We start from the raw sequence: 25957 nt of genomic DNA, 5'->3' as shown, positions 1-25957 counted from the left end.
TCTCTCTTTCTTCCTTTCTTTCTTTCTTTCTTTCTTTCTTTCTTTCTTTCTTTCTTTCTTTTGACCTGTCTTACAGATTAAGTGCTTTTATTTTTTTTCCAACTTTTATCCTTTTATCCCCTGGACTTTTTTACTTTTTTAAATTATTTTAATAGTTTTGGGGGAACAGGTGGTGTTTGGTTACATGGATAAATTATTAGTGGGAATTTCTAAGATTTTGTTGCACTCACCTCTTAATCAGTGTACACTGTCCCAATGTGTGGTATTTTTCCCTCACAGCCCTCTCAACCTTCCCCCTAAGTCTCCAGGTTCATTATATCATTCTTATGCCTTTGTGTCCTCATTGCTTAGCTCCCACTTATAAGTGAGAACATATATTTAGTTTTCCATTCCTGAGTTATTTCACTTAGAGTAATGGTCTCCAAACCCAACCAGGTTGCTGCAAATTCCATTATTTCATTTCTTTGTATGGCTGAGTAGTATTCCATGGCATGCACATATATATATATATATCCATATTTCATGCATGCCTATATACCGTATATTTATGCATATATATCACATTTTCTTTGTCCACTTGTTGGTTGATGATCATTTAGGCTGGTTCCATATTTTTGCTATTGTAAATTGTCAATTGTGCCACTATAAACATGCATGTGCAGTGCAAGTGTCTTTTTCGTATACTGACTTCTTTTCCTCTGAGTAGATACCCAGTAGTAGAATTACTGGATCAAATGGTAGCTCTACTTTTAGTTCTTTAAGAAATTTCCATACTGTTTTCCATAGTGGTTGCATTACTTTACATTCCCACCAACAGTGTAAAAGTATTTCCTTTTCACCACGTCCACACCAACATCTATTTTTTTTTTTAATTGTAGCCTTCTTGTGGGAGTAAGGTGGTATTGCATTGTGGTTTGATTTGCATTTCAATGATAATTAGTGATGCTGAACATTTTTCCATGTTTCTTGGCTACTTGTATATCTTTTTTTTAAGAATTGTCTATTCATGTCCTTAGCCCACTTTTTGATGGGGTTGTTTTTTTCTTTCTGATTTGTTTGAGTTCCTTATAGATTCTGAATATTACTCTTTCGTTGGAGGCATTGATTGCAAAGATTTTCTCTCACTCTGTGGGTTGTCTCTTAACTCTGTTGATTATTTCATTTGCTGTGCAGAAGTGTGTTAGCATAATTAATTAATTAATTAATTTCATTGGCTGTGCAGAAGTGTGTTAGTTATTTTTGTTCTAGTTGCATTTGTTTTGGGGTTCTTGATCATGAACACTTTGCCTAAGCCAATAGGTAGAAGAGGTTTTTTCCCAATGTTATCTTCTATAATTTTTATGGTTTCAGGTCTTAGATTTAACACTTTGAATCATCTTGAATTGATTTTTGTATAAGAAGAAAGATAAGGATTCAGTTTCATTCTTCTCCATGTTGTCCTTTCCCCACTTTATGTTTTCATTTGCTTTGTTGGCTATAAATATTTGGCTTTATTTCTTGGTTCTCTATTCTGTTCCATTGGCCTACATGCCTGTTTTTATACCAGTACCTTGCTGTGTTGGTGACTGTAGCCTTGTAATGTAATTTAATGTCAGGTTTTGTGATGCCTCCAGATTTTTTCTTTTTGGTTAGTCTTGCTTTGGCTCTATGGGTTCTTTGGTATCACATGAATTTCAGAATTGTTTCTTTCCAGTTTTATGAAGAATAACGATGGTATTTTGATGGGAATTCCATTGGCATTATAGACTGCTTTTGGCAGTATGATTATTTTTACAATGTTGATTGTATTTCCATTTGTTCATGTCATCTATGAATTTTTTCAGTAGTGTTTTATACTATTTCTGGTAGAGATCTTTTACTTACTTGGTTAGATATATTCCTAAGGATTTCATTTCATTTCATTTTTTCCAGCTGTTGTAAAAGGTATTGAGTTCTTGATTTGATTCTCAGCTTGGTCACTGTTGGTGTATAGCAGAGTTACTGATTTGTGTACTTTTATGTTCTATCCTGAAACTACTGAATTCATTTATCATCTATGATCTGATGAGTCTTTAGGGTTTTCTAGGTATATGATCATATCACTAGCAAGCTGACAATTTAACTTCCTCTTTACTGATTTGGATATCCTTTATTTCTTCCTCATCTGACTGCTCTGGCTAGGGTATTGCCTTATTTTTTGAATGAGAAACTATAATTTGCCCAGCTACTAAAATTCTATTTTGCAAAATTTTTTGTGACACCATCCTAGAAAATGAAATAGAAGAAGACTTTTTGTTGGATCTACTGAGATTACTACTGTTTTCCTGATAAAATAAAATTACCTCAAATACAGCTCTTCTGCCATGCCCCTTCTCTCCCTAGATAGAATATTTAGATGGTACTTAAAAGAACAATAAGTATGCACACACAAGCAGACACTGCAGATGATGAGGGTGTTAGTCCCTTTTCATGCTGATGATAAAGACATGTCAAGACTGAGAAACAAGAGGGATTTCATGGACTTACAGTTCCACATGACTGCAGAGGCCTCAAAATCATGGCATAAGACTAGGGGGAACAAGACATGTCTTATATGGATGGCAGCAAGCAAAGAGAGAGAGCTTGTGCAGGGAAATTCTGATTTTTAAAACCACCAGCTCTTGTGAGACTTATTCACTAACATGAGAACAGCACAAAAAAGACCCACCTCCATGATTCAATTACCTCTCACCAGGTTCCTCCATGACACATGGGAATTGTGAGAGTTACAATTCAAGATGAGATTTGGGTGGGGACACAGCCAAGTCATATCAGTGAGTACAAAGAAAAAGATTTATTCCCTGGTAACTGTGTGGAGCTCCTGCACCATCTGAAGACTGCCCATGCTGGGCTTCTTTATAAGAGTACACTACATATTTCACAGTCAATACAAGTAATTCCACCCAGCCTTAAATATATTCCATTTTATTTGTTTATCTTCCTGCAGTATCAGGATGGGCTTTTCACAGATTAAAATATTCTCTAATTTTTCTATCACTGGTCAGTGACTTCCACATCTGTAGTCTTTGGCTGTTAGGTCTATGTTCATCCAATATTTTTTCTGCCTTTACTAAACTTCAGTTTCTCTACCTTTCCTCAAATAAAAAGCAGCTATTTCCCCAAAGTACCACAGTGATTTTTTTTTTTTTAGCATTGATTAGTGTAACACTTGGTACCTAAATTATAAAAGTGTTTCATAGAGAAATTTACAGTGGTAATAAATTGACATTTCACTGGGGCAACTGCTTTTGAAAAGAATTGGCATTGAATTCATACCTGTGATGAGGAATGTTTTAGGTTGTAAATAAACATTGATTAAAATCTTGACATTACTCAGACAGGCTATATTTGCTCACATTTATTCTCCTGTAATTGTAAATAGCAGCCAATACACAAAACTAAAGCATACAAGAACACAATATTTTTAAAAGGAAGATTAACAGTGTAAGAAGGAAAATCTCAGGCATAGCAGATAGTTAATGTAGAAAATTGAAATGAAATCCCAGAGTAAGAAAAAGAAAACCAGAAAAATGACTACTTAACAATTATCATGCTACATGTGGAACTTAACTAGACCATTCAAAACAAGACCAATTTCTAATGCAAGGTTTCTGAGGTTTTGAGATTTACTTAATATAAAAAATATATTATAGATACATGTTTTACTAAAGATTTTCCTTTAGCCACTCAATATACTGTTTTATCAGCCTGTGACTAATTTTTAGTTCTAGAAATGAAAATGCTCCATGGAATCCATCCTCAACATGGTTGTGAGTCACCTGAACTCCAGCGTTCCGAAGTCGTGTGACATACATGAGTCCATCATCTCTTAAGACATCATATTGACAGGTGACAACATAGGTCAGGGGTAAACCATGTAACTTGTTGTCATCAGCCAATAAAGGGGCTGCCCGCACATCTAGGAACCCTGGATATTTTTTAGCCAGCTCAGAACTACCATAATTTGGATTGCTATAAACATATCCTTTTATAAACCTCTCAGGGAGCAAGGAACTCCAATTAACAAATTTGAAGAGGTGACTTGATTCCACAGGTACATGTTGTCTAGAGAGCATGGCTTTTTCAAGTGATCTATCAGTAGTAAAATATTCACTCCAGAATCTGACCATGAGTGACTTGTGCAGAAATGGAAAATGTGAATTTTCTTGATATGATGGTGAATCAACATCAAGAGGCTGAAGGGCAGGATAAATTAAAGCCTGGATCTTGAGTTTGATCTTGACATCAGGGTCATCAAGGAGCTGAGAAACAAGATGATTTGCACAAATTATTTTCATTTAAAACAATGAAATAACCCTAATAAGATTATCTATCTGTCGATCTACTATCTCTCTTCTCTTTACCTATCTAACTCCTCATAATCTCATAAAGACTTAAGTAATAAATGAAACATACCATCACAACAAACTTTCTAACATTCAAAATGTGTTTCTAGAACTAGATGTTCATCAATTAAAGGATATTTTCAACTTAAGGAAAATCTTCTGTCATATATGTTTTATGGATAATACAAAAAGATCTAAATGATCATTAGAAAGTTAATGTCCTAATCTTTCTACTAGGAATGATAACCAGAAGAACTGCATAAATATTCTCATCCACTAAGGTAAGAGTTTATCAAAATAGTCTTCATGTAGTGGCTCATTCCTGTAATCCCAGCACTTTGGAAGGCTGAAGTGGGTGGATTGCTTGAGGTCAAGAGTTCGAGACTAGCTGGCCAACATGGCAAAACCCAGTCTCAACTAAAAATACAAAAATTAGCCAGGCGTGGTGGCACACAACTGTAATTCCAGCTACTCAGGAGGCTGAGATACGAGAATTGCTTAAACCTGTGAGGCGAAGGTTACAGAGAGCTGAGAAAACACCACTGCACTCCAGCCGGGGAGACATAGTGAGATACTGTCTCAAAAAAAAAAAAAGTTTATTAAAATATACCAGTATACCAATAAGCTTTGTCATGAAGAAGAAGGGTCACTTAATAGAGGTTTCTGAGATGGCTTTGATGCTAAAGTGACATGACACTTTAGGAAATATGCGCAAGCCTTTTGTGTGAAATGGTCTATCAGCATCACTCTTTCACATCAAGCCTGTTGTGCTAATATTTGTGATAATCAGTGGTCTGTAAAGAGGGATATACAAATACCAGGTAGGAAAAAAGGGGATTTATAGAAATGAAATATTACAAAATGTGTTTTAAATTGTGAGAACATATAGGTTAAAATTAATTTTACATGTTTTCAAAGTGCATAATGTATTATAAAAGATGTATAGAACTTCTACATAAAAATACACATATTATTAGATGTAACCCCAAATATTTTGCAAATTGTGGTATTTACCTACATTTTTAACTACAAGTATCAAAACAGACCATTTTGGAGACTGTTTATAAAGATTGTTACAAGTTGCCAGGTATTTTTATATAAATTTACTCATATGACCCTCAAAGAACTCCTTAAAGTTGAAAGAGTTCATTTTTCTTACAGGTGAGAAAAATGAATGTTTAGAGAGATTAAGCCAATATCAAATCTAGAGATTATTGCATCTCCAAATTTCCTGACGTCCAGTCTAATGCTTTTGCTGTTTCATTATGAAATCCATAGTAATGATTAGTAATCTACCTGTGAAGTTTCAAATACTTGTTCTATATTATGGTTGAAACAAAGTGCAACTGTAATTCTTTACTTTTGAAAATATTGGCCAACACTCTAGCAGTCAAAACACTTTTGGTGTAAAAAATATATAAATAAATATAATTAACAAAACAAATAACAACAATGTTTTAAAATTGCTTTAGAACCCTCATTTGTAACTGAAGTTAACTAATAAAATCTAACCTTCTACTTCTGATCTTAGAAGATCTTAGGTAGCTTCTTCTCCTGACTAGCACTCCATCCTTGGGAAAATAGTTTAGCTATTTCCCACTACTACATGGGAAAATAGTTTAGATGTTTAAACCAGTAGCAGTGTTTCTTCTTCATCATAAAATCGAAACCAATTCTACATATAATCTGGGGTAAAAATGCCAGTTATTATTATATTACCATTATTACAGATAAAGAGATCTGATTTTACATATACATACAAAAAATCATTTGAATTCTTCATATTTCTTCTTTGCAAGTACCATGGGAATCTTTGAATGTGTTGACAATTTTCTAAAAATAGGATGATTATTTTGGTAATAGAGGAATATATCATCAAAGATTATATAAATTCATCTGAACCTCTAATAAGGTAATAGGGTCATTAGTCTCACAATTATATGATCTCATTCATCACTTAGTATAATATTTTACTGACATGTTATTTTATTTTTTATGCTTTTTAGAGACACGGCCTTACTCTGTCACCCAGCCTGGAATATAGTGGTGTGATTACAGCTTACTGTAACCTTGAACTCCTGGGCTTAAGAGATCCTTCTACCTCAGCCTCCTAAGTAGCTAGGACTACAAGCTCACACTACTATGCCAGGTTAATTTTTCTTTTTCTTTTTTTATTTTTGTAGAGACAAGGTCTCACTATGTTTCCCAGTCTGCTCTCAAACTCCTGGTTTCCAGTGATTCTTCTGTCTTGGCCTCCCAGAGCACTGGAATTACAGTTGTGAACTACCACATGCAGCCTATAATTTTAAATGAGTGATTTATCCAAAGAGTTCCCTTAAGAAAGAAAAAAATCTATGATAGAAGCAGGGATTGACATTATAATGTTTTAGTCATTTCTTCTCAATATTCTCTTTAATAGTTTCAAAAAAATTAACATCTCCTATTTGCATTTATATTTTAATACGTGCATTAAATATGTTTATAAGTAGACTATTTTTTAAAAGCATAGAAATTATGCACATCATACCTGTTGAGTCACTGCTGCAGCTAAATTCCCTCCTGCACTATCTCCAGAAATACCGATTCTCTCAGGGTTCACACCATATTTTGCAAGAAGGTTTTTACGTAAGAACCACCTTAAGGAATTATATACATCTTCAAATTGAATTGGGAAATGATACTTAGGTGCTAACCTGTAGCTGTAGAGAGAAAACAGTTTACACATCTTTTGTTGTTTGTTTTTATTAAAGCATAATACATTAGGGTGGTGTGAAAGTGATGGCAAAAACCACAATAACTTTTGCACCAACTTAATACATGCTGGAAGTGCACACACGTATATAATTTATTTAATTTTCAAACCGAACATAGCCATATAACCAGCACCCAGATCATGAAATATAACATTGCCAGCACCCCAGAAATCTTTTGTTTACTCCCTTTAATTCCTGAAGTATCCACTAATTTGACATAACAGCATAAATTATTTTTCCCTCGTTTTGGCCTTTAAAGAAATGAAATCATATAGCATATACTCCTATGTATCTGGTTTCAATTGCTCAACACTATGTTTCTGAGCCTCATTCACATTGCTTCTATCTTCCTGTACAGCACTCTATTGTTTGAACATATCACAAATCATTTACCCATTAACATGCTGATGGGCTAAGTGAAATAAGAAGGATAAATACTGTATGTTTCCACTTATATAAGGTGTCTAAAACAGCCAAATTGATAGAATCAGAGTAAAAAGATGGTTGCAAGGGCTACGGGGGGAGGAATTGGGGGGTTACTGATGAGCTGGCATAAAGTTTCAGTCAAACAAGTTGAATAAACTCTACAGATCTGCTGTATAACGTTGTACCTATAGTAAAAAATAATGCAAATTTTAAAATTCACTAAGAGGGTAGATTACATATTAAATGTTCTTATAAATAATTAAACAAATAAATACTAAATAAATATTTTTCCAACTTAAAAAATGTTATGGGGATTTAGGCTGCTTGCAGTCTCAGGCACAAACAGTGTTGCTATGAATATTCTAGAACACGATTTTGGTGACCATACGTGTGTATTGCGCTGATATTGACAGTACCAGAGCTATGCATAAACGCTTAGCTTTACTTAATAATGTTCAAGAGTTTCGTTAAGTAGTTTACCAAGTTATTTTCAAACCAGAGCTTATGAAAGTGCTATTGATTCAAAACCTTATCAACTCTTGGTGTTTTATGTCTTTCGCATTTTATCTATAATATCAAGTATATAAAGGTATCTTGTAACAGTCTTAATTTGTATTTTCCTGATGTATATAGTACATTTTCATATATTTATTGATTATTTGGATATCCTTTTCAGTAAATTGTCTTTCTGAATCTTTCCCCTATACGTCTATTAATTGGTAGGTGTTTGTATATTTTGGATTTGAAAAAATATATATGTATTTAAAATTTTTTATAGTATACATATTTGTATACGTACAGGTATACACACACACCAACTTTAAGACTTCTATCAATGTCTTTTGATGAAGATAAGTTCTTAATTTTTAATATTATCATTTTATTGAGATATTTATAACCCATAAAATTAACCCATTAAAAGTATGCAATTCAGTGGTTTTCAATATATTCAGAGTTGTGCAACCATTGCCACAACCAATTTTAGAACATTTTCATCATGCCAAAAAGAAATCCTATACCCATTAGTAGTGACTTCTCATTTCCCTCAATCCTCCAAACCCAACCACAGGCAACCATTAATCTTCATTCCATCTCTATACATTTGCCCTGTTTTAGACATTTTATATAAATGGAATTACAAAACTTGCCATTTATGACTGGCTTGTTTCATCTAGCATAATATTTTCAAGATTTGTCCATGCTGTAGCAGTCCTATTAACAAATAATTAACTGATAAATGGATAAAATGTGGTATATTTATATGATTGAATATTTGTATAGTATGCCACATTTTATTTAAATATTCAATTGAATTTTAACTATTCAATTGTATAGATATACCACATTTTATTCATCCACTTATCAGTTGATGAACATTGAGTTGTTTCCACTTTGTTCATGAATAATAATTGTATGAACATACAAATTTTTATATGGGAATGTTTTCATTTCTCTTGTGTGTACACCTAGAAATGGAAATACTGGGTCAATAAGGTAACTCTGTTTGACCTTTCAAGGAGCTGCCAAAGTGTTTATTTCTACCAGCAGTATAGAAGATTCCCTTTTTTCCATGTCCTTACTAACACTTGTTATTATCTTTTTAAATCCATATATAATACCCATCCTAGTGACTGTGGAGTGGTATTTCATTGTAGTTTTGATTTGCATTTCTCTAATGACTAATGATATTCAGCAACTTTTCATGTGCTTATTGGCCATTTAAATTTAAATATCACCAAAATTATCTCTTTTAATATTGGAGTTCTTCATCTTTAATATAAATAAAATGAGACTATTTGAAGGCAAGGCATATATTTGCATAAATATTTAAAAGTCTATTTTATCTTTCAAGTATATGTGATTTATTAGTCATGTCAATGAATCTAATAACAGGTGTAGGTTTTACACTGTAATTTGACTTGCCATGTTTAAGAAAATTCTCTTTAAGAATAAAGTTGAAATGCAAAACAGCTTTAGCCTGAATTTTCTAATTGCATTTTACAAAATATTATTCTAGCCACTACATTTACGAGTGATCACATAAAACCAAATATTGAGCATGATTATGTCCCAATTTTGTAATAATGATATAACTTGACAAATGGTGATGAGCATGTTATTTTTTCACTTTTCATTTACTTTCTGAAGTTTAAATTTAAATATATACTGCTCTGGCATGGGTCTACCCAGCAGTTCACCCCTAATTTTACTGTCCCTAAGTGTTGTTTCCATACATGGATTATTCATCTAACACAATTTTATATGAACTCCTCTGTTTTGTTTAATTTGATGAAATTTTCATACACTTATCCCAGTATAGCCTGTATTTAAAATATAGGCTATATTTTAAATATTTAGAATTATGCAGCCTATATTTTAGGCTCACCAAGTGCTATACACTGGACTAAGTCTGTTTCAAGGATGTTATCACTTCCTCCTCCCAATGACCATCTGAGATGGAAATTATTTATGATGCACTTTTATAGATGATCCTCTGACTCATTTCTAAAGACTGTAAATTAAGGGTTGAAAGGAATTACCATCCAGGTAATTATGTCCATAAATGATACAGTTTAAATTGATGTGAAAAAAAATCTTTATGCTGTTTCTTTTTGCCTAAATAACACTTGTACACACATACACCGATTTTTTTTTTTCTCAACTCTAATCAGGTTAGACCGAGCACTCACTTGCAATTGCCTGCTACTGTCATCTGAGAAACATTTACTTTTGGCATAATCATGCATGGGCCAAGAAAGCTGAGAGAATCGGCTGGGCATGTGGCTCAAGCCTGTAATCTCAACACTTTGGGAGGCCGAGGCAGGCGGATCACTTGAGGTCAGGAGCTCGAGACCAGCCTGGCTAACATGGTGAAACTCTGTCTCTACTAAAAACACAAAAATTAGCCAGAAGCGGTGGTTTGCGCCCGTAATCCCAGCTACTCGGGAGACTGAGGCATGAGAATCGCTTGAACCCAGGAGGCGGAGGGTGCAGTGAGCCAAGATCCTGCCACTGCACTCCAGCCTGGGTGACAGACTACGTCTCAAAAAAAAAAAAAAAAAAAGGAGTCTGACAGAATCCTGGCATGTTAGGCATCTGGCCGGAAAATAAAACAGCACAGATCTTACTTGGTTGATATGACAACAGCATCAAGTCTGTCTGCCGTCCATCTTGACAGCAAGTCATAACTATGTGAAGCTGAAATAAAAGGAAAAAAGTAAGATATTAGTAAAATAGATAAATGAAGAGAAGGCTGTTTCCTTCACAAAATCCTGCTGCACTTCTTTCACATTCTGGCAGTTCTATTTTACCTTAAAACACAAGAGACAAATTTAACACTGTATTTATCTATAAGACGTCATCCATCCACAATTCAGTGGAATTCAAGTTTCCCAGTGAAACTCCTAATGCTCTTCCTTTCTTTTTTTTTTTTTTTTTTGTCCTGCACATGCTTTGGCCCAGCAAGGATGTGGGAGGGGCTTTTAAAATTAACCTCTATGAGAGAAGGTTCCTTCCGGATCCTTTCTGTTTTTTTTTTTTTTTGTCCTGCACATTTTGCCATTGGTCCTTCTATGTCAGCCTTATTCTCTAGATTAACCCGACTCTCTTACTGGAAGGAGGTATTGATTTGGCTCTGTTTTAGATGATGCGTATACAAAGATAAAAGACAAGTCACTAACTTGACCAGTATGTTGTCAGATATGTGAGCCAAGGAGATAGAGACAGAAATGCAGCAACGTGGAAGGATCACCTCAGCATGGGACGATAGAGAAAACACCTGAATATAACTGGAATAGAACTAGGCCCCTTAAACAAACATTGGAATTTACTGCTCACACCTGTACTACTATTTTAAGAATGTACCTAGCTGAGGCGTGTCTTTGCCTCTTCTTCTCTCATCTAGGAGGAAGACTTAATGCTCCTTTTATCCATTTCCAACCTTTTAATTTTTATCCAATTATTTTACCAGTGCTCTAAATCTTCTTCCCTTTTATTTCCTCTGGGATGTGTAGCTACCAGTCAACACTCCGAGCCCATTTCTTCACTAACATATTTCTATTTATTGCCTTCCTTTATTTCAGTCTGCCAACTTGTTTATATTTCTCTCACACAACAATAAAAGAAAATGCTCTTACTCAACTCTCAATCTATTATTATCTTATTTATTTCACAACTAAGTCCCTTTAAGGCCAGCAATTATTCTCACCATTTTATTTTCTTGCCTCTCACTTTTGCTTGCTGTAATTTGTTTCTCTGTGTATATCACATCATGTCAGCAAGTCTCTCCTCAACATTAACATAAAAAGTTCAACATTCGGCTGAGCGCAGTGACTCACACCTGTAATCCCAGCACTTTGGGAAGCTGAAGCGGGTGGATCACAGGGTCAAGAGATTGAGGCCATCCTGGCCAACATGGTGAAACCTCATATCTACTAAAAATATAAAAATTAGCTGGGCATGACACGCCTATAGTCCCAACTACTCAGGAGGCTGAGGCAGGAGAATCACTAGAATCCGGGAGGCAGAAGTTGCAGTGAGCCGAGACTGAGCCGCTGCACTCCAGCCTGGTAACAAAGCAATAATCTGTCTCAAAAACAAAAAAAAAAAGTTCAACATCCAAGAGACATAATTCCATCCTACTTACTGGGCATCTCTACATCATCCAGTACTTTCATTATTTCCTCTTTCTTGAGGTTCTCACCTTCTTTGGCTTTCTTTTCATTTTCTGACTTTTTAACCACTTCAGTGCTTTGCTGCCTGCTTATTCCTTCACCCAACAATTTTGCCTGCATTCCCCAGAGGTCTGTCCTCACCCTCCCAGTCATCCTGTCAGAAACGAGACACTCACTCAGATCCCTCTCTCTCTTTTTTCTTTCTGTCTTTTTCTCTTTTAACTTCCCACATCAATGGACAAATTTGCTTAGTTTTGAGCCTGTAACATTTTCTTTTCAGGATTAATTTATGCTTCCTCCCTCGAGTTCAGAGCTCTTAACTTAAAAGACCCAGCCCTATCTTCATTCCTGCTGCTAATCTATACTGTATTCATTGGAGGTAAACAAATGAATATTAAGAGCCCTAGGACTCAGCTGGGTGAAGTGATTTTCTAACACAATCAGGACTTTTATTCCAGTGCTTCCACTTCTAAATATATTTCTCTTTCGGCTGTAATTCTATACATCAAGAAATATGCAACCTTCATTATTTTTGCTAAATTAAGTTTAGTCTAAAGCTGCCTCTTTCCATATTTTAAAGCTTTCTCGATACATAGTGAGTTGTAACTCAATTGGATGTGTAACCTACTCTTCTCCCAGTTACTGAGTTTCAGCCAAAGGTAACCAACTTGTTGAACCAGGTTCAAATAAGGCAAATGCTGAGCTGTTACCAATCTGGCTATTTCTGTGCCTCACTTCTGTTTTCTGAATGTCACTTTCCATTTTACATCCATAACTCTCCTCGACCATGAGGCCGTGCTGGAGACTTTCTGAATCTATTCTGGTTAGGGAGGGTACCTGATCCACAAGTAGTTCTTTGCCCAATTAAACTCTGTTAAATTTAATTTGTCTAAGGTTTTTCTTCTAACATTCTGGCCAATTATTTCCTACATTTATCACTTTAAAACACACTGTATTATTTACTTACTTATCAATAAAGATTGTCTCCATTAGAATGTAAGCTCTAAGAAGACAATAATTTTTTTTTTTTGAGACAGAGTTTTGCTCTGTTGCCCAGGCTGAAGCGCAACAGCATAATCTTAGCTCACTGCAACCTCTACCTCCTGGATTCAAGCGATTCTCCTGCCTCAGCCTACCCATTAGCTGGGATTACAGGCAACCCTCAACCATGCTCAGCTAAATTTTTATATTTTTCTAGTAGAGACGTGGTCTCACCGTGTTGGCCAGGCTGGTCCCGAACTCCTGACCTCAAGTGATCCACGAAAGCACTTGGCCTCCCAAAGTGCTGGGATTACAGGCATGAGGAAATTTTGTCTGTTCAAAAATATATCCAAAGATCTTAAAATATTACCAGGCATGTAGTAAATATGTGAATAAATGGATAAAACATTAAATGGTTCTGTAATATCAAGTGGAGAATGACAGAAGTAACAAGGCTTTCTTAGAGTAATTGCGATAAATAGAAAAAAAAAAGTGTCTTCTCACATTTACCTGAATTGATGAGGAAATGCATACGTAGAAAAGAGTGATATAAAGCTTCAAGGAAAAGTAAACCATTGCCAGAAGAACAAAGCATGAGAAGATAAAAGAGATGGTAATGTCCATGCCAAAGGGCATATATACCTACTGAAGACTTAGTAAAATGTTTGCGAACTGCCTCAGTGACAGAGATTTCTCAAAACATTCACTTACCAGCACTTCCCAAACACCAACCACCACCGTGGATGTAAAACAACCCCCTTCTTAGTGCTTCAGACTTCCTCTTTGGCACATATACCCGAACAAGAACGTTGTTGAATTTTGTCTCAGTCACAGTGACATTTTCATCTGAGGTTGGTGGGACTTCATAAAAGCCCCAGGCAAACGTAAAGGAGTCCATAATATGGTGAAGTCCCAGCAGCTCCACAAACGCTGCCTAAAAGTGAAATTCACACACATTTTAAAATTCAAGTATCACATGTCAAAGAGATCTATGGACTTATAGGTAAACTTTAACCGTTAATAAACTCAAATGGAATGAAATAAATTTTCATGCATGGATCCTGCTTGGTCCCTTTAAAAGAAACCAGAAGTGCAAAGGTTGGACCTAAAGTGGTTCTTTAAAAAGAGGAGTATACTCTGAAGGAAATAAAAGTATTTCATCACAAAATATATCTCCTTGACATGTTGCAAGACAGCTTTTCAGAAGGGCTAGAAATACAAGAATAGCTGAAAAGCTTTTTTTTTTTTTTTTTTTTTTTTTTTTTTTTTTTTTTTTTTTTTTTTTTTTTTTTTTTTTTTNTTTTTTTTTTTTTTTTTTTTTTTGTGGAGGTGATTTGCATCTGTAGAGAAAATCTGCATTGATGCAGGCTTTCTCTGAGAGCTTTCATTTGTCCAGATCAAGGAAAAATCAACTGAAAAGCTGACACCTTTAAATGTCTGAAAGAAATGTTTACCATCTATTCTCTCTGAGGGCTGCTATCTATGATGTTCCATCTATATAGCAAGACCACTTTTGCTAGCCATGTCTCCACTTCTCTTCGTCCCATAACCTGTCTTGCCACATAATGTTTTCTGGCCAAGCCACCATTCTTTCCGCAACCTCAAGATAGTCAAAAAAAGCGTCAACCATCTGGCCATTTCTTTGAGATTTTATATTTTGTAAATCTATTATGCATGCTAAAAAATGTACCTGCCTTTTCTCCTATTAACCAGACCTGTCAGTTGACTTTCAGCAATCTTCAGAGGGCAAAGAGGCAGTTTTATCTTGACTCCTGCGACTAATTTAGTTCTTATTTCACTAAAATGTGTCAGGTTTTCTACCAAGCTTTAGGGTTTCAGAGATGAACCAAACAAATGCTCCTCTCAAGAATCTCAGTTAAGTGTGAAAGACAGATGAGTGAACTGTTAAAAAACAAACAAACAAACAAAAAACAATGTAAATACGATTACAGAGCTCTGTACAAGGTACTTTGGGAGTAAACAGCAGGTGTTTACAGAAGCTACCTGGGAGCAGCAACTGGAAGGTTGTTTTCAAACAGAAAAAGCAACTTTATCTGAGGCTTGAAAGAAATACCTTTTCCTAAGTGTTTTGCTGACCAAGTAAGGAAAGGAAAAACCCTCCCAGGTGGAGGAACTTGTTTAGAGAGGGAGGCTCTTACTGGTGCAGTGAGGTGTGGCTATAGAGCTGGTTGCACATGGGAGCTGGGAGGCATATGTGGGAGGCAGGAATGAGTGGGAGGAAAAAAGAGGTAGCTTGCCTTCCTGCAGTCCGTCCTTTCACTGTGGAATGAGTCAGCGTTCAGAGCACTCTATGTGTAGTCATCTCAGTAATATTAACAACTTGCTGACATAGACTGTAGATAGCATTATATATCCATGTCAGATATGAGGAAAGTGAGTCCAGGAAGGGTTAATAGGTCATGCATGCCTACAAAGCTAGTAAATGATATTTAGAAGGATTCTCAATCCAGTAGTTTAATTCTTGATGTAATGTTCATAACATAATCTTTTAATAAAGGGTATGAACACTCAGAGACTGCCAAAGGTTTCAGAGAAGCCAGTCTGCTAATCAGGAAAAAGCAGATGAACAGGGCAAATAATTGACCACAAAAAAAGCAAACAAACAAAGAAGCAGGTAATTCAGGAAGGAGAAAGGCATTAAAACAACTTTTAAAAGGTATATCTGTTGAGAGCTCTGAAAATATGTTACATTCATAAATTGTGGACAGAATGTGAGTAAATTAATGAATAAATGAATTAAAAGTCTACCAGAGAAGAACATATATATATATAAACATATATATGTGTGTATATATATGTGTGTATATATATGTGTGTATATATATATGATTGCTTAAATAAATAAAAATGTAATAGAAAGACCCCAAGAAAAAAATCAAAGACCTCTCACATATTGTGGTATAGACAGTAAGTATGAGAAAAAAATGTGTCCCTTCCTTAAAGCTCTTTAATAGCTCTGCATAGCATGCAGAATGAATCAAAACTCACTACCATTGTCCACAAAGCACTGTATGATATGGCTTCTAACCTCTCCAAACTAATTGCAACAATTTCCCCGGTAAACCCAAATGTTTCATATGATTTCTTGGACTTGTCAATATTTTGTAGCTGGGATTTTTGTACTTGCTGCTATCTTTGCTGGATAATGTGTTTTTTAGCACTCAGAATGATTAGTTTCTTTTCATTCTTCTGGTCCCTAAGTAAATGTTTCCTCTTCAGTACGGCTTTTTCTCACCATACATGCAGTAGCCCACTCTTGCCTTCTGCCCAAATTACTCTCTTTTCTTCCATCTTTCCTCCTTCAATGTACTTCTCATGAACTGAAATCATTTACTTATTTGATTCTAATTTATTTTTTTCTCCACTACTAGAATGTCAACTGTGTGGGGACAGATTCTTTGTTTGTCTAATAGGATTTGACAGAGTTGAATTGTTAAATAAATGCCAAATAAAAGATTAGTCCAGGAGTTACGTACAACATCCATCTTGTTTATGTCCTGAAAAGAGATTTTTTTAAATGAAGATAATAAAATAACCAAAGAAATAATAGAAAAATATTTTTCAGGATCCAGTGAGAGCTACACCTTTTTAAATGCCAGCATCTGAGCTGCCCTGGCAAGCAGCCAGTTGCCAGGACACCGAGGCCTCCCTTCCCCTTTCATTTCTGCATATCATGCCTCTCATAGTTAACCCTAGGCATGTGCCAACCAGCCTGCCTATGGAATATTTTCTTGAGAACTTATTTACGTGTCCTTAGGCTATACTCTGAATCCAAAGATGAGTGCATAAAAATCTATAATGAACACAGTGCTACATAATCAGATAAGCTCTAATTTGAATATAAAATTTAAGTAACAAACCATACCTAAGATAAGAATTTCAAAGGAGAGCCACTATCACGACATTCAAGCTACCCAAAGAAAGTATTTTTAGTGAAACCTGCTCAAATGGCTCCCTGCTTGCCGTTCTTGATATTTTTAAACGTGATTCCAATATACAAGACAGAAAACAAACAAATAACATTTCTAAGTAATACATTCTCAAAGGCCACAGCAGTTATTTTAAAATATTAATAAGTCAATAAATCAAGAGAATAGAATCTTGAAAACTTTACTTCTCCAGGTCAAGTGGTGGTATATGCACAGCTAAATTCATAAAATTCCAAACTTACTAATTTTTCTGCAGTCTTCAACTGTGTGTTCAACCACATCATTCTCCACGGCTCCTCAATGTTATCTGGGAGAGGCATATAAATGTAATATGCTGTGAAGATCCCCACAATCAGAAGGTACAGCAATTTTCTTCCCATGGTGTACTGTCTGCTTCTTGGTCTTCTTCAGAAACACAGAAAGTAACCTTACATAATATGCCTGGATAAATTACATTAATGAGTGGTGTGCTTCAGCCCCACCCAAAAGATTTATCTTGCTTTTTTGAATATAGAGTTGCCCACTTAGTAACTTATGCCTCACTTAGGGTTGGCATAGTAAGGTCAAAATTTTATCTGTTATTCAGATACAGTTGTGTTGAGTGCAACTTCAAGGTTTAATGAGTAATAGGAAATGAGGGCAAAGTTTGTCAATGATCATACTGTTATTTGCACAATAGACAAGCATGTCTTGAGTAATAACTTAGAAAAAAAAATTTAACTCTAACAAAACTATCCATAGAAAACATACAGAATTCAGAATCTTTGTTTTAAAATAGCTTATCGTGGAAAACCAAACAAATTATATATGTATATTTGATACAGTCTCTGTCACCCAGGCTGGAGGGCAGTGGCACAATCTTGGCTCACTGCAACCTCCACCTCCCAGGTTCAAGCGAATCTACTGCCTCAGCCTCCTGAGTAGCTGGGATTGCAGGCCTGCACCAACATGCCTGGCTAATTTTTGTATTTTTAGTAGAGTCGGGGTTTCACCATGTTAGCCAGGCTGATTTTGAACTCCTCACCTCAAGCAATCTGCTTGCCTCGGCCTCCCAAAGTATTGGGATTACAGGTGTAAACCACAGTGCCTGGCCAAATATAATCTTAAAGTGTTGAGAGTATAGAAAACAAAATAGCTACTATTTCTGCCCTTATAAAATTAGTTATCTTTTCAGAGACAGAAATATTCACAATGTTGAAAAATTGAGTTTAGTTAAGATTAAGAATTTATGTTAATCAAGCTGTCCAATAAAGTGATTGAAAAGACAAGCTATGATCAGGTGTGGTGGCTCACGCCTATAACCCCAGCACTTTGGGAGGCCAAGGCAGGCAGATCACTTAAGGTCAGAAGTTTGAGACCAGCTTGGCCCACATGTTGAAACCTTGTCTCTACTAAAAATACAAAAATTAGCCGGGTGTGGTGGCAGGCACCTGTAATCCCAGCTGCTTGGGAGGCTAAGGCAGGAGAATCACTTGACCCTGGGAGGCGAAGGTTTCAGTGAGCCGAGATTGCACCACTGTACTCCAACCTGGGCAACAGAGTGAGACTCCATCATCTCCAAAAAAAAAAAAAAAAGACAAGCTACAGTGTGGATAATGATATCTGTAATACATATAAATAAGAAAATATTAGTATATAGAATGTATAACAAACTGATGCAAAGAAGGAATAGATCAACAACTTAATAAAGAAGATGACATACTTCAATGGTTTTTCATGGAAGGTCTAGTTATTGGGATTTCAAGAAAAAAACAGATTCATTTTTCAAGTACATATTTCAAAAGGAAATGCCTATAAAACAAGATAGTAAAATGAGCACTGTTTTAACATCCTCTCCATTCTGCAAGTATTATTAAAACAATGGTCAAGAAGAAATCTTAATATAATGATGTCAAAAAAGAGAAATATATTCATATAGCCTTCTAGAAAAAAAGAATATTAACTGGAATAGAATATGTCAGTTCTCCAAGATGACATAACAATTCTAACTGTGTATACATATGACAACAGAGCTTCACAGTTCAAGAAGCAAGAGCTGAAAAAAGTGAAAGATAGCAATATTTAAAATTATTAGTTGGAAATTGACACTCTTATCTCATTCATTCTTACATGTTCTAATAATAGATTATTATTAGAATAATATTCTCCTTTTAATTATTATTTTATGACTAGAACAAGCGTTCAGAAAAACAGTAGGCATATAGAAAATTCAGTCTCTTGTACATCCTCCACAAGTTATAGGTAATGTCAGAGCAAACATTAACATTTCATGGTATGAATGTACATTTAAAATTAATTCGAACTGTTATAAATCCCATTATATCAAGAGTTAAATCCTTTTAAAGAATTTCTTCAAAGAAACCATCAACTCCATATGTACTGAAATTTATATTCTAAATGTATCCCAATGTTGTCACAGTCCATAAAATATTCTTCCCAGTTCTACTAATAGCTGTATCAGAAAAATGAGCCTTCTCAAAATTAAAAACTATCAAAATTTAATCACAATCTTGCATTTGCCAAACCAACAGACTTCACTTTCAATTACATCTATTGAAGGTGAAGCTAAAAAATATATAAATTTGAATGATTAAATAAATTTACAGAAAAGGAGGCCAGAACATTTTATGATCAATTAATATATCACATTGATAAACTTTTGTCATTCATTGTATTATATATAATGATACACACATATTTTTTCAATTGTAACTTTATGTTGTATTCCTAATAAAGACATACCCAAGACCTGGTAATTTATAAAGGAAAAAGTTTTAACTGACTCATAATTCCATATGGCTGGGGAGGCCTCACAATCAAGAGTAAGGGATGTCTTACATGGCGGCAGGCAAGACAGAGCTTGTGCAGGGGAACTCCCTTTATAAAACCAACAGATCCTGTGAGACTTATTCACTATAATGAGAACAGCACAGGAAAGACCTCCATGATTCAATTAAGTCTCACTGGGTTCCTCCCACAACATGTGGGAATTGTGGGAGCTACAATTCAAAATGAGATTTGGGTAGGAGAACAGCCAAACCATATCAAATACCATTTTATTGTTTGTGATAACAAAACATTAGGAAGAACAAAAGTTTCATCTGAATAGAGCTGATTAAATAAACAATGATTTATACAGATATTGAGTCCTATGCAGCTATGTAAAAGAATGAAGACAATTTGTATGTAAAGGTGTGCAAACACCTGTAGGATGTATAAGTAAATGAAAATGTAAAGACATAATAGCATATGTGTGATGGTATTTATTATGTAAGAAAGGAAGAAGGATAAGAATACATTTTTCTATTATTTGTATTTGTTATTACTAGTATTACTCTATGCAGAATACCCAGGATAGGTCACAAGAAACTAATAAGACTGATGATCTAGGAGAGAGATCCAAGATGGCTGATCACTAGCAGCTCGGGATTGTAGCTTCCAGTGAAAGCACAGAGAATGAGAGGATGCCACACTTTCAGACGAATTTTTGTTGCTCACGCACCAGGAGATTCCCAGCAGAGGAGCCCCACAGGTCACAGCGTGACTCTTGTGGCCGGCGAGGCGGTTTAGCCGCTGCCTTGGTGCGGTGGTTCTTGGTGCAGAGTCAGAAAAGCACCATCAATCATAATGCTGCTGTTCTGGTTGGCGCGGTGGGTTGCTCAGATTTTAGCGCTGGGAATCAACAAGTTGGACGTCCACTCAGAAACCCAATTATAAAGATGGTAATTATAAAGACCACAGATGGGTAAATTTATAATTTATAGGGAAGAAAACAGCCTAAAAAGGCTGAGAATTCCCAAAATTGGAATGCCTCTCCCTCTACAGGGGATCACAGTTCCTCATCAGCAACGGTACAAGGCCTGATGAAGAACAAGTGTGTTTCATGAACAGAAGCAGTCTTCAAAAGGTGGGTGATAAGAAACTTCTGTGAATTAAAAGAACTTGTTCTAACCCAATGCAAAGAAACTAAGAACTTTGAAAAATGGTTTGACAAAATGTTAACAAGAATACACAATTTAGAGAGCAATATAAGTGAATTAATGGAGATGAAAAACACAACACGAGAACTTCGCGAACTATGCACAAGTTTTAACAGCCGAATCGATGAAGCAGAAGAAAAGATATCAGAAGTCGAAGACCAACTTAATGAAATAAAATGAGAAGACAAGATTAGAGAAAAAAGGATAAAAAGGAAAGAGAAAAGTCTCCAAGAAATATGGGACTATGTGAAAAGACCTAATCTATCCTTGACAGGTGTACCTGAATGTGACGAGGAGGGTCAGTCCAAGCTGGAAAATGTGCTTCAGGATATTGTTCGGGAAGGCTTTTCCAACCTAGTGGGGCAGGATGGTGTTCAGCTCCAGGTAATGCAGAGAACACCACAGAGATGTTTCTCAAGAGGACCAACCTCAAGGCACATAATCGCCAGATTCACCAGGGTTGAAATGAAGGAGAAAATACTGAGGGCAGCCAGAGAAAAAGGTCAGGTTACCCATAATGGGAAGCCTAACAGACTCACAGCAGATCTCTCGGCAGAAACCCTGCAAGCTAGAAGAGAGTGGGGGCCAATATTCAACATCCTTAAAGAAAAGAACTTTCAACCCAGAATTTTACATCCAGCCAAACTAAGCTTCATAATCGAAGGAAAAATAAAATCTTTTGTGAACAAGCAAGCACTCAGAGATTTCATCACCACCAGGCCTGCTTTACAAGAGCTTCTGAAAGAACCACTACACATAGAAAGGAATAACCAGTATCAGCCTTTCTAAAAAATACCAAGAAGTAAAGAGCATCAACATAATCAAGAATTTATATCAACTAATAGGTAAAACAGCCAGCTAACATTAAATGGCAGTATTAAACTCACATATATTATTATTAATTCTAAATTTAAATCGACTAAATCCCCCAATCCAAAGACACAGACAGGCAAAAAAAGCCAAAACCCATCGGTATGCTGCATCCAACCCCATCTCACGTGCAAGGATACACAAAGACTCAAAACAAAGGGATGGAGAAAGATTTACCAACCAAATGGAGAGCAAAAATAAATAAATAAATAAAAAGCAGGAGTTACTTTAAAGCAACAAAGATCAAAAGAAGCAAAGAAGGATATTACATAATGATAAGAGGATCAATGCAACAAGAAAAGCTAAAGATCCTAAATATATACACACCCAATACGGGAATACCCAGATATATAAGACTTATAAAGAGACTTAGACTCCCACACAATAATAGTGGGAGACTTTGACATCAATATTGGACAGATCAATGAGACAGAAAATTAACAACAATATCCAGGATTTGAACTCAGATCCAGAACAACTAAACTTAATTAACATTTATAGAACTCTCCACTTTAAATACACAAAATATACACTCTTATCAGTACCACATCACATCTATTTACAGGTTTAAATGAAATATTGATTGGCTGCTTGTTTGTTATTGTCTTCCCTCATTTTTTTTTCATGTCTCTATTATTAAGCACAATTATACACACTCACACACACACATATATATGTAAAAGAATGAAGACAATTTGTATGTAAAGGTGTTAGATAAAGTTAGAAATGGGAGCAGGATGGGTCGTTGTATACATACATATACACATACACACACACACATATATATAACTATGTATACACACATATGCGCTGCACATAGAGATAGAGACTGAGAGAGAGAGTTAATTTTGTAGCAGGAAGATTCGAGGAGATAGACTGGATCAGGTTCTCAGTGAAATACTCATAGTAGGGAGAGATAGTCTTCCAAAGCAACTAACCACATCTGTCATAATTTTTAAGTGTTTTTTAGTCAGTGAAGCTATAGTATGACTTCATAAGAACTTATACATCAATAGTATTTACCCCAAATCTACTATTAATGCTTAAATGTCACAGAGTAGCTCAAACATATGACTTCTGAGTTTTGAATGAAATTTAAAAATCATACCTAAGTAGAAGGTTTTAAAATTAATGTATATTTTATGACTTTACTCCTATTAGAATAGGTCATTTTTATTATAAATATAAGCCGAATATCACCTTGTTGTTCATCTTGTTAGTGGTATGCTTTAGAATCACTCAGGGATACAATAAAGAAGCCAGTAAAATTTGACAAGAGGAAACCAAATGCTTACAAAACTTATTTTTAAAAAAGAAAAATAACTAGAATCTTAGAAAACTTACCTTCCTTGATCAATAAAAATTTTCACTTATCAAATATGATGACTTTCCATAATGGTGATTAGCAGCATTATTTTCCATGGTTCCTCAACATTATCTGAGAGGAGTGTATAGATACAATATGCTATGAGGACTCTCAATATTCGAAAGTAAAAGAATTTCCTCCCATTTTGTAACTCTGTTTCTTCAACAAGAGAGTATATGGTTTATATCAATGCCCGAAATTAAATAGACATTAGAAAACCCCCACCCAAAACTATTATCTCACTTTCTATCCCAGAAAGTTCTTATTAGCAAAACAGATTGTCATATTGTACCATGTGACCAATAACAGCACAAATTCCAGTGAGTATTGTGTAAAAGAAAATACTCACTTCTGGAAAGTTCTGTCCAAACCGCAGCATCATTGTATCTTCAGATCATCACTGGGCAGAGAGGGCTGTGGCTCACCGACTTGGAGAAAAGCACATTAATTTTCAGATAGTCTGGAAAATGTAGTAGAAGCACATCCCCCCAGTGGAGAGAATAACATACTGATTCATTAAAAAGTTCTGATATATTTTGAATAATTTATTTCATCTTTAATAAAAGCCAAGTAATTATGGGAAGATTGAATACCTTAGTACTGATTGGAATGGTTTGTAGTGAATAATGAAAAACCTTCTTGCAAAAGAAACTTTGAGTCATGTCTTAGAAAAGCTGACTGGTAGATAAGAAATATAAAGGGCTTTGTAATTCAAAAGATGCTAAAGTAGAATTTGTAAATATAACTTTCAATCTATATAACTTTTTGCCCCTTCATATTCCATCGTAGTTAATATATAACCTCAACTGATATGTTGCTGAATATCATGGTACTTTATAAGAAATGAAGGAGCCCTTGATATGTCCTTAAGGTTATTCTGCTATTCTGCTGTCTTTAATATAAGATTCAGTTTTCTTTTCTTTTTCTTTTTTTTTTTTTCTTTTTTGTTTTTTTTTTTTTTCTTTTTTTTTTTTTTTTTTTTCTTTTTTGAGAAGGGGTGTTTCTCTGTTGCCCGGGCTGGAATACTGGAGTGCAATGGTGGAATCAAACCTCTTTGTAGCCTCTACCACCCAGGCTCCAGGGATCCTCTCATCTCAACCTCCTGAGTAGCTAAGGCCACAGGTGTGTGCCATCATTTCCAGGTAATTTTTTAAAAATAAATTATATGTAGCGATGAGGTCTTGCTATGTTGCTCAGGTTGGTCTTGAATTCCTGGGCTCAAGCAATTCTCCCCCCTTGGCCTCCCAAAGTGCTGGGATTACCTGAGCTACCGCACAGCCCAGTCTTACTCTTTAACATGGTTCTGTGTTCTAGAAAAGCAAGAAAAACAATTTGGATAATGACCTTTTTCTGTGTTGCAACGAAAATTTTTGCATGGAGAGCGGATGATATAAATGGAAAAATTTCAATTTGTAGCAGCACTTGCCTAGGACAGAATCAAAATTCAATGCTGTGTTTCACTATGATTTTTCTGACACTATCCTCTCAAAGAACCAGGACCTTTAAGTAATCCTGCTAATCCTGACATTAATCCAACCAAAGATTCTTTCCTGATAAATCAATGATCAGTGGGGCTTGTTTAAACCAATTATTTGTAGTCATTTATACTCCTTGTACTACAGGGGTATCTAGTTTTCAGTAAATGATAACATTGCAACCTATAATTTTAATCATATCCAAAAGCAAACCTTTCTCACATGCTGTAGTATATCACGTGTACCTCATAAATACTAAGTATCAATCATAAAACAGATATGTGAATATCAAGCTTAACTTTTAAGGGTTTTTTGTTTGTTTGTTTTTGAGATGGAGTTTTGTGCTTGTCACCCAGGCTGGAGTGCAATGGCACCATCTCGGCTCATTGCAACCTCTACCTCCAGGATGCAAGCAGTTCTCCTGCCTCAACCTCCCTAGTAGCTGGGATTACAGGCCTGCGCTATCATGCCCAGCTAATTTTTGTAATTTTAGTAGAGACGGGGTTTCCCATGTTGGTCAGGCTGGTCTCAAACTCCTTACTTCAGGTGATCTGCCCACCTGGGCCTCCCAAAGTGCTGGGATTATAGGCATGAGCCACAGTACCCAGCTTAAGGTGATTTTCTTAACTGTAATATTCTCATTTTCAAATGCTCCTCCTCCTCATGGCATAGAAGTTTTTTGTTGTTCTCATGGCTGTTGCTATTTTCTAATCCCTTCTGCCAGCTGCAATGTATTTTCAACAATGTCATAGGGCAGCTTTTTTGGTGTCCACTCTTGAACGTTAGGGTTTTATTTCTTAAGAGCAATAGAGGACAAGGATCCCAATGGACTTCTGCCACCATTCTGCAGCAGCTGCCATTTCCCTCCCTGGCTCACATCATAAGGGAAGCTTTCTCAGGATTCTCCCCAGTCTTGTGTTTGTGTGTGTAAATCTATTTAATATCTATCTATCTACTACCTATCTATCTATCTACTATCTTCCTACCTATTATGTAATCAATCTATGTAATCTATATAGCAGATATATATCACAGATTTCTCTTCAAAACATTACAATATTGAGCAGGTTGTTGATTAATGATTTTCACTGTCTGAGTGGATGCTCTAGTGAATTCTAT

The 25957-nt window shown here is 35.4% G+C and overlaps 1 protein-coding gene across 1 annotated transcript; it reads right to left on the bottom strand.

Moving 5' to 3' along the window:
- Window positions 1–3358: 3358 nt before the first annotated feature.
- LOC108300191 (arylacetamide deacetylase) lies at window positions 3359–17752 on the bottom strand. Its single transcript, XM_017522865.2, has 5 exons — window positions 17390–17752; window positions 13909–14131; window positions 10672–10741; window positions 6892–7063; window positions 3359–4280 (listed from the first exon to the last, which is right to left on the bottom strand). Exons 1-5 carry the CDS (start codon window positions 17525–17527, stop codon window positions 3684–3686), a joined length of 1200 nt encoding a protein of 399 aa, XP_017378354.1. The 5' UTR covers window positions 17528–17752; the 3' UTR covers window positions 3359–3683.
- Between the last annotated feature and the right edge of the window lie 8205 nt (window positions 17753–25957).

This window comes from Cebus imitator, unplaced genomic scaffold (genome assembly GCF_001604975.1).
Source record: "Cebus imitator isolate Cc_AM_T3 unplaced genomic scaffold, Cebus_imitator-1.0 Scaffold25, whole genome shotgun sequence".
Classification (NCBI taxonomy): Eukaryota; Metazoa; Chordata; class Mammalia; order Primates; family Cebidae; genus Cebus; species Cebus imitator.
The sequence above is the reverse complement of the archived record's forward strand: the minus strand, read 5'-3'. Positions and strand labels throughout refer to the sequence as shown.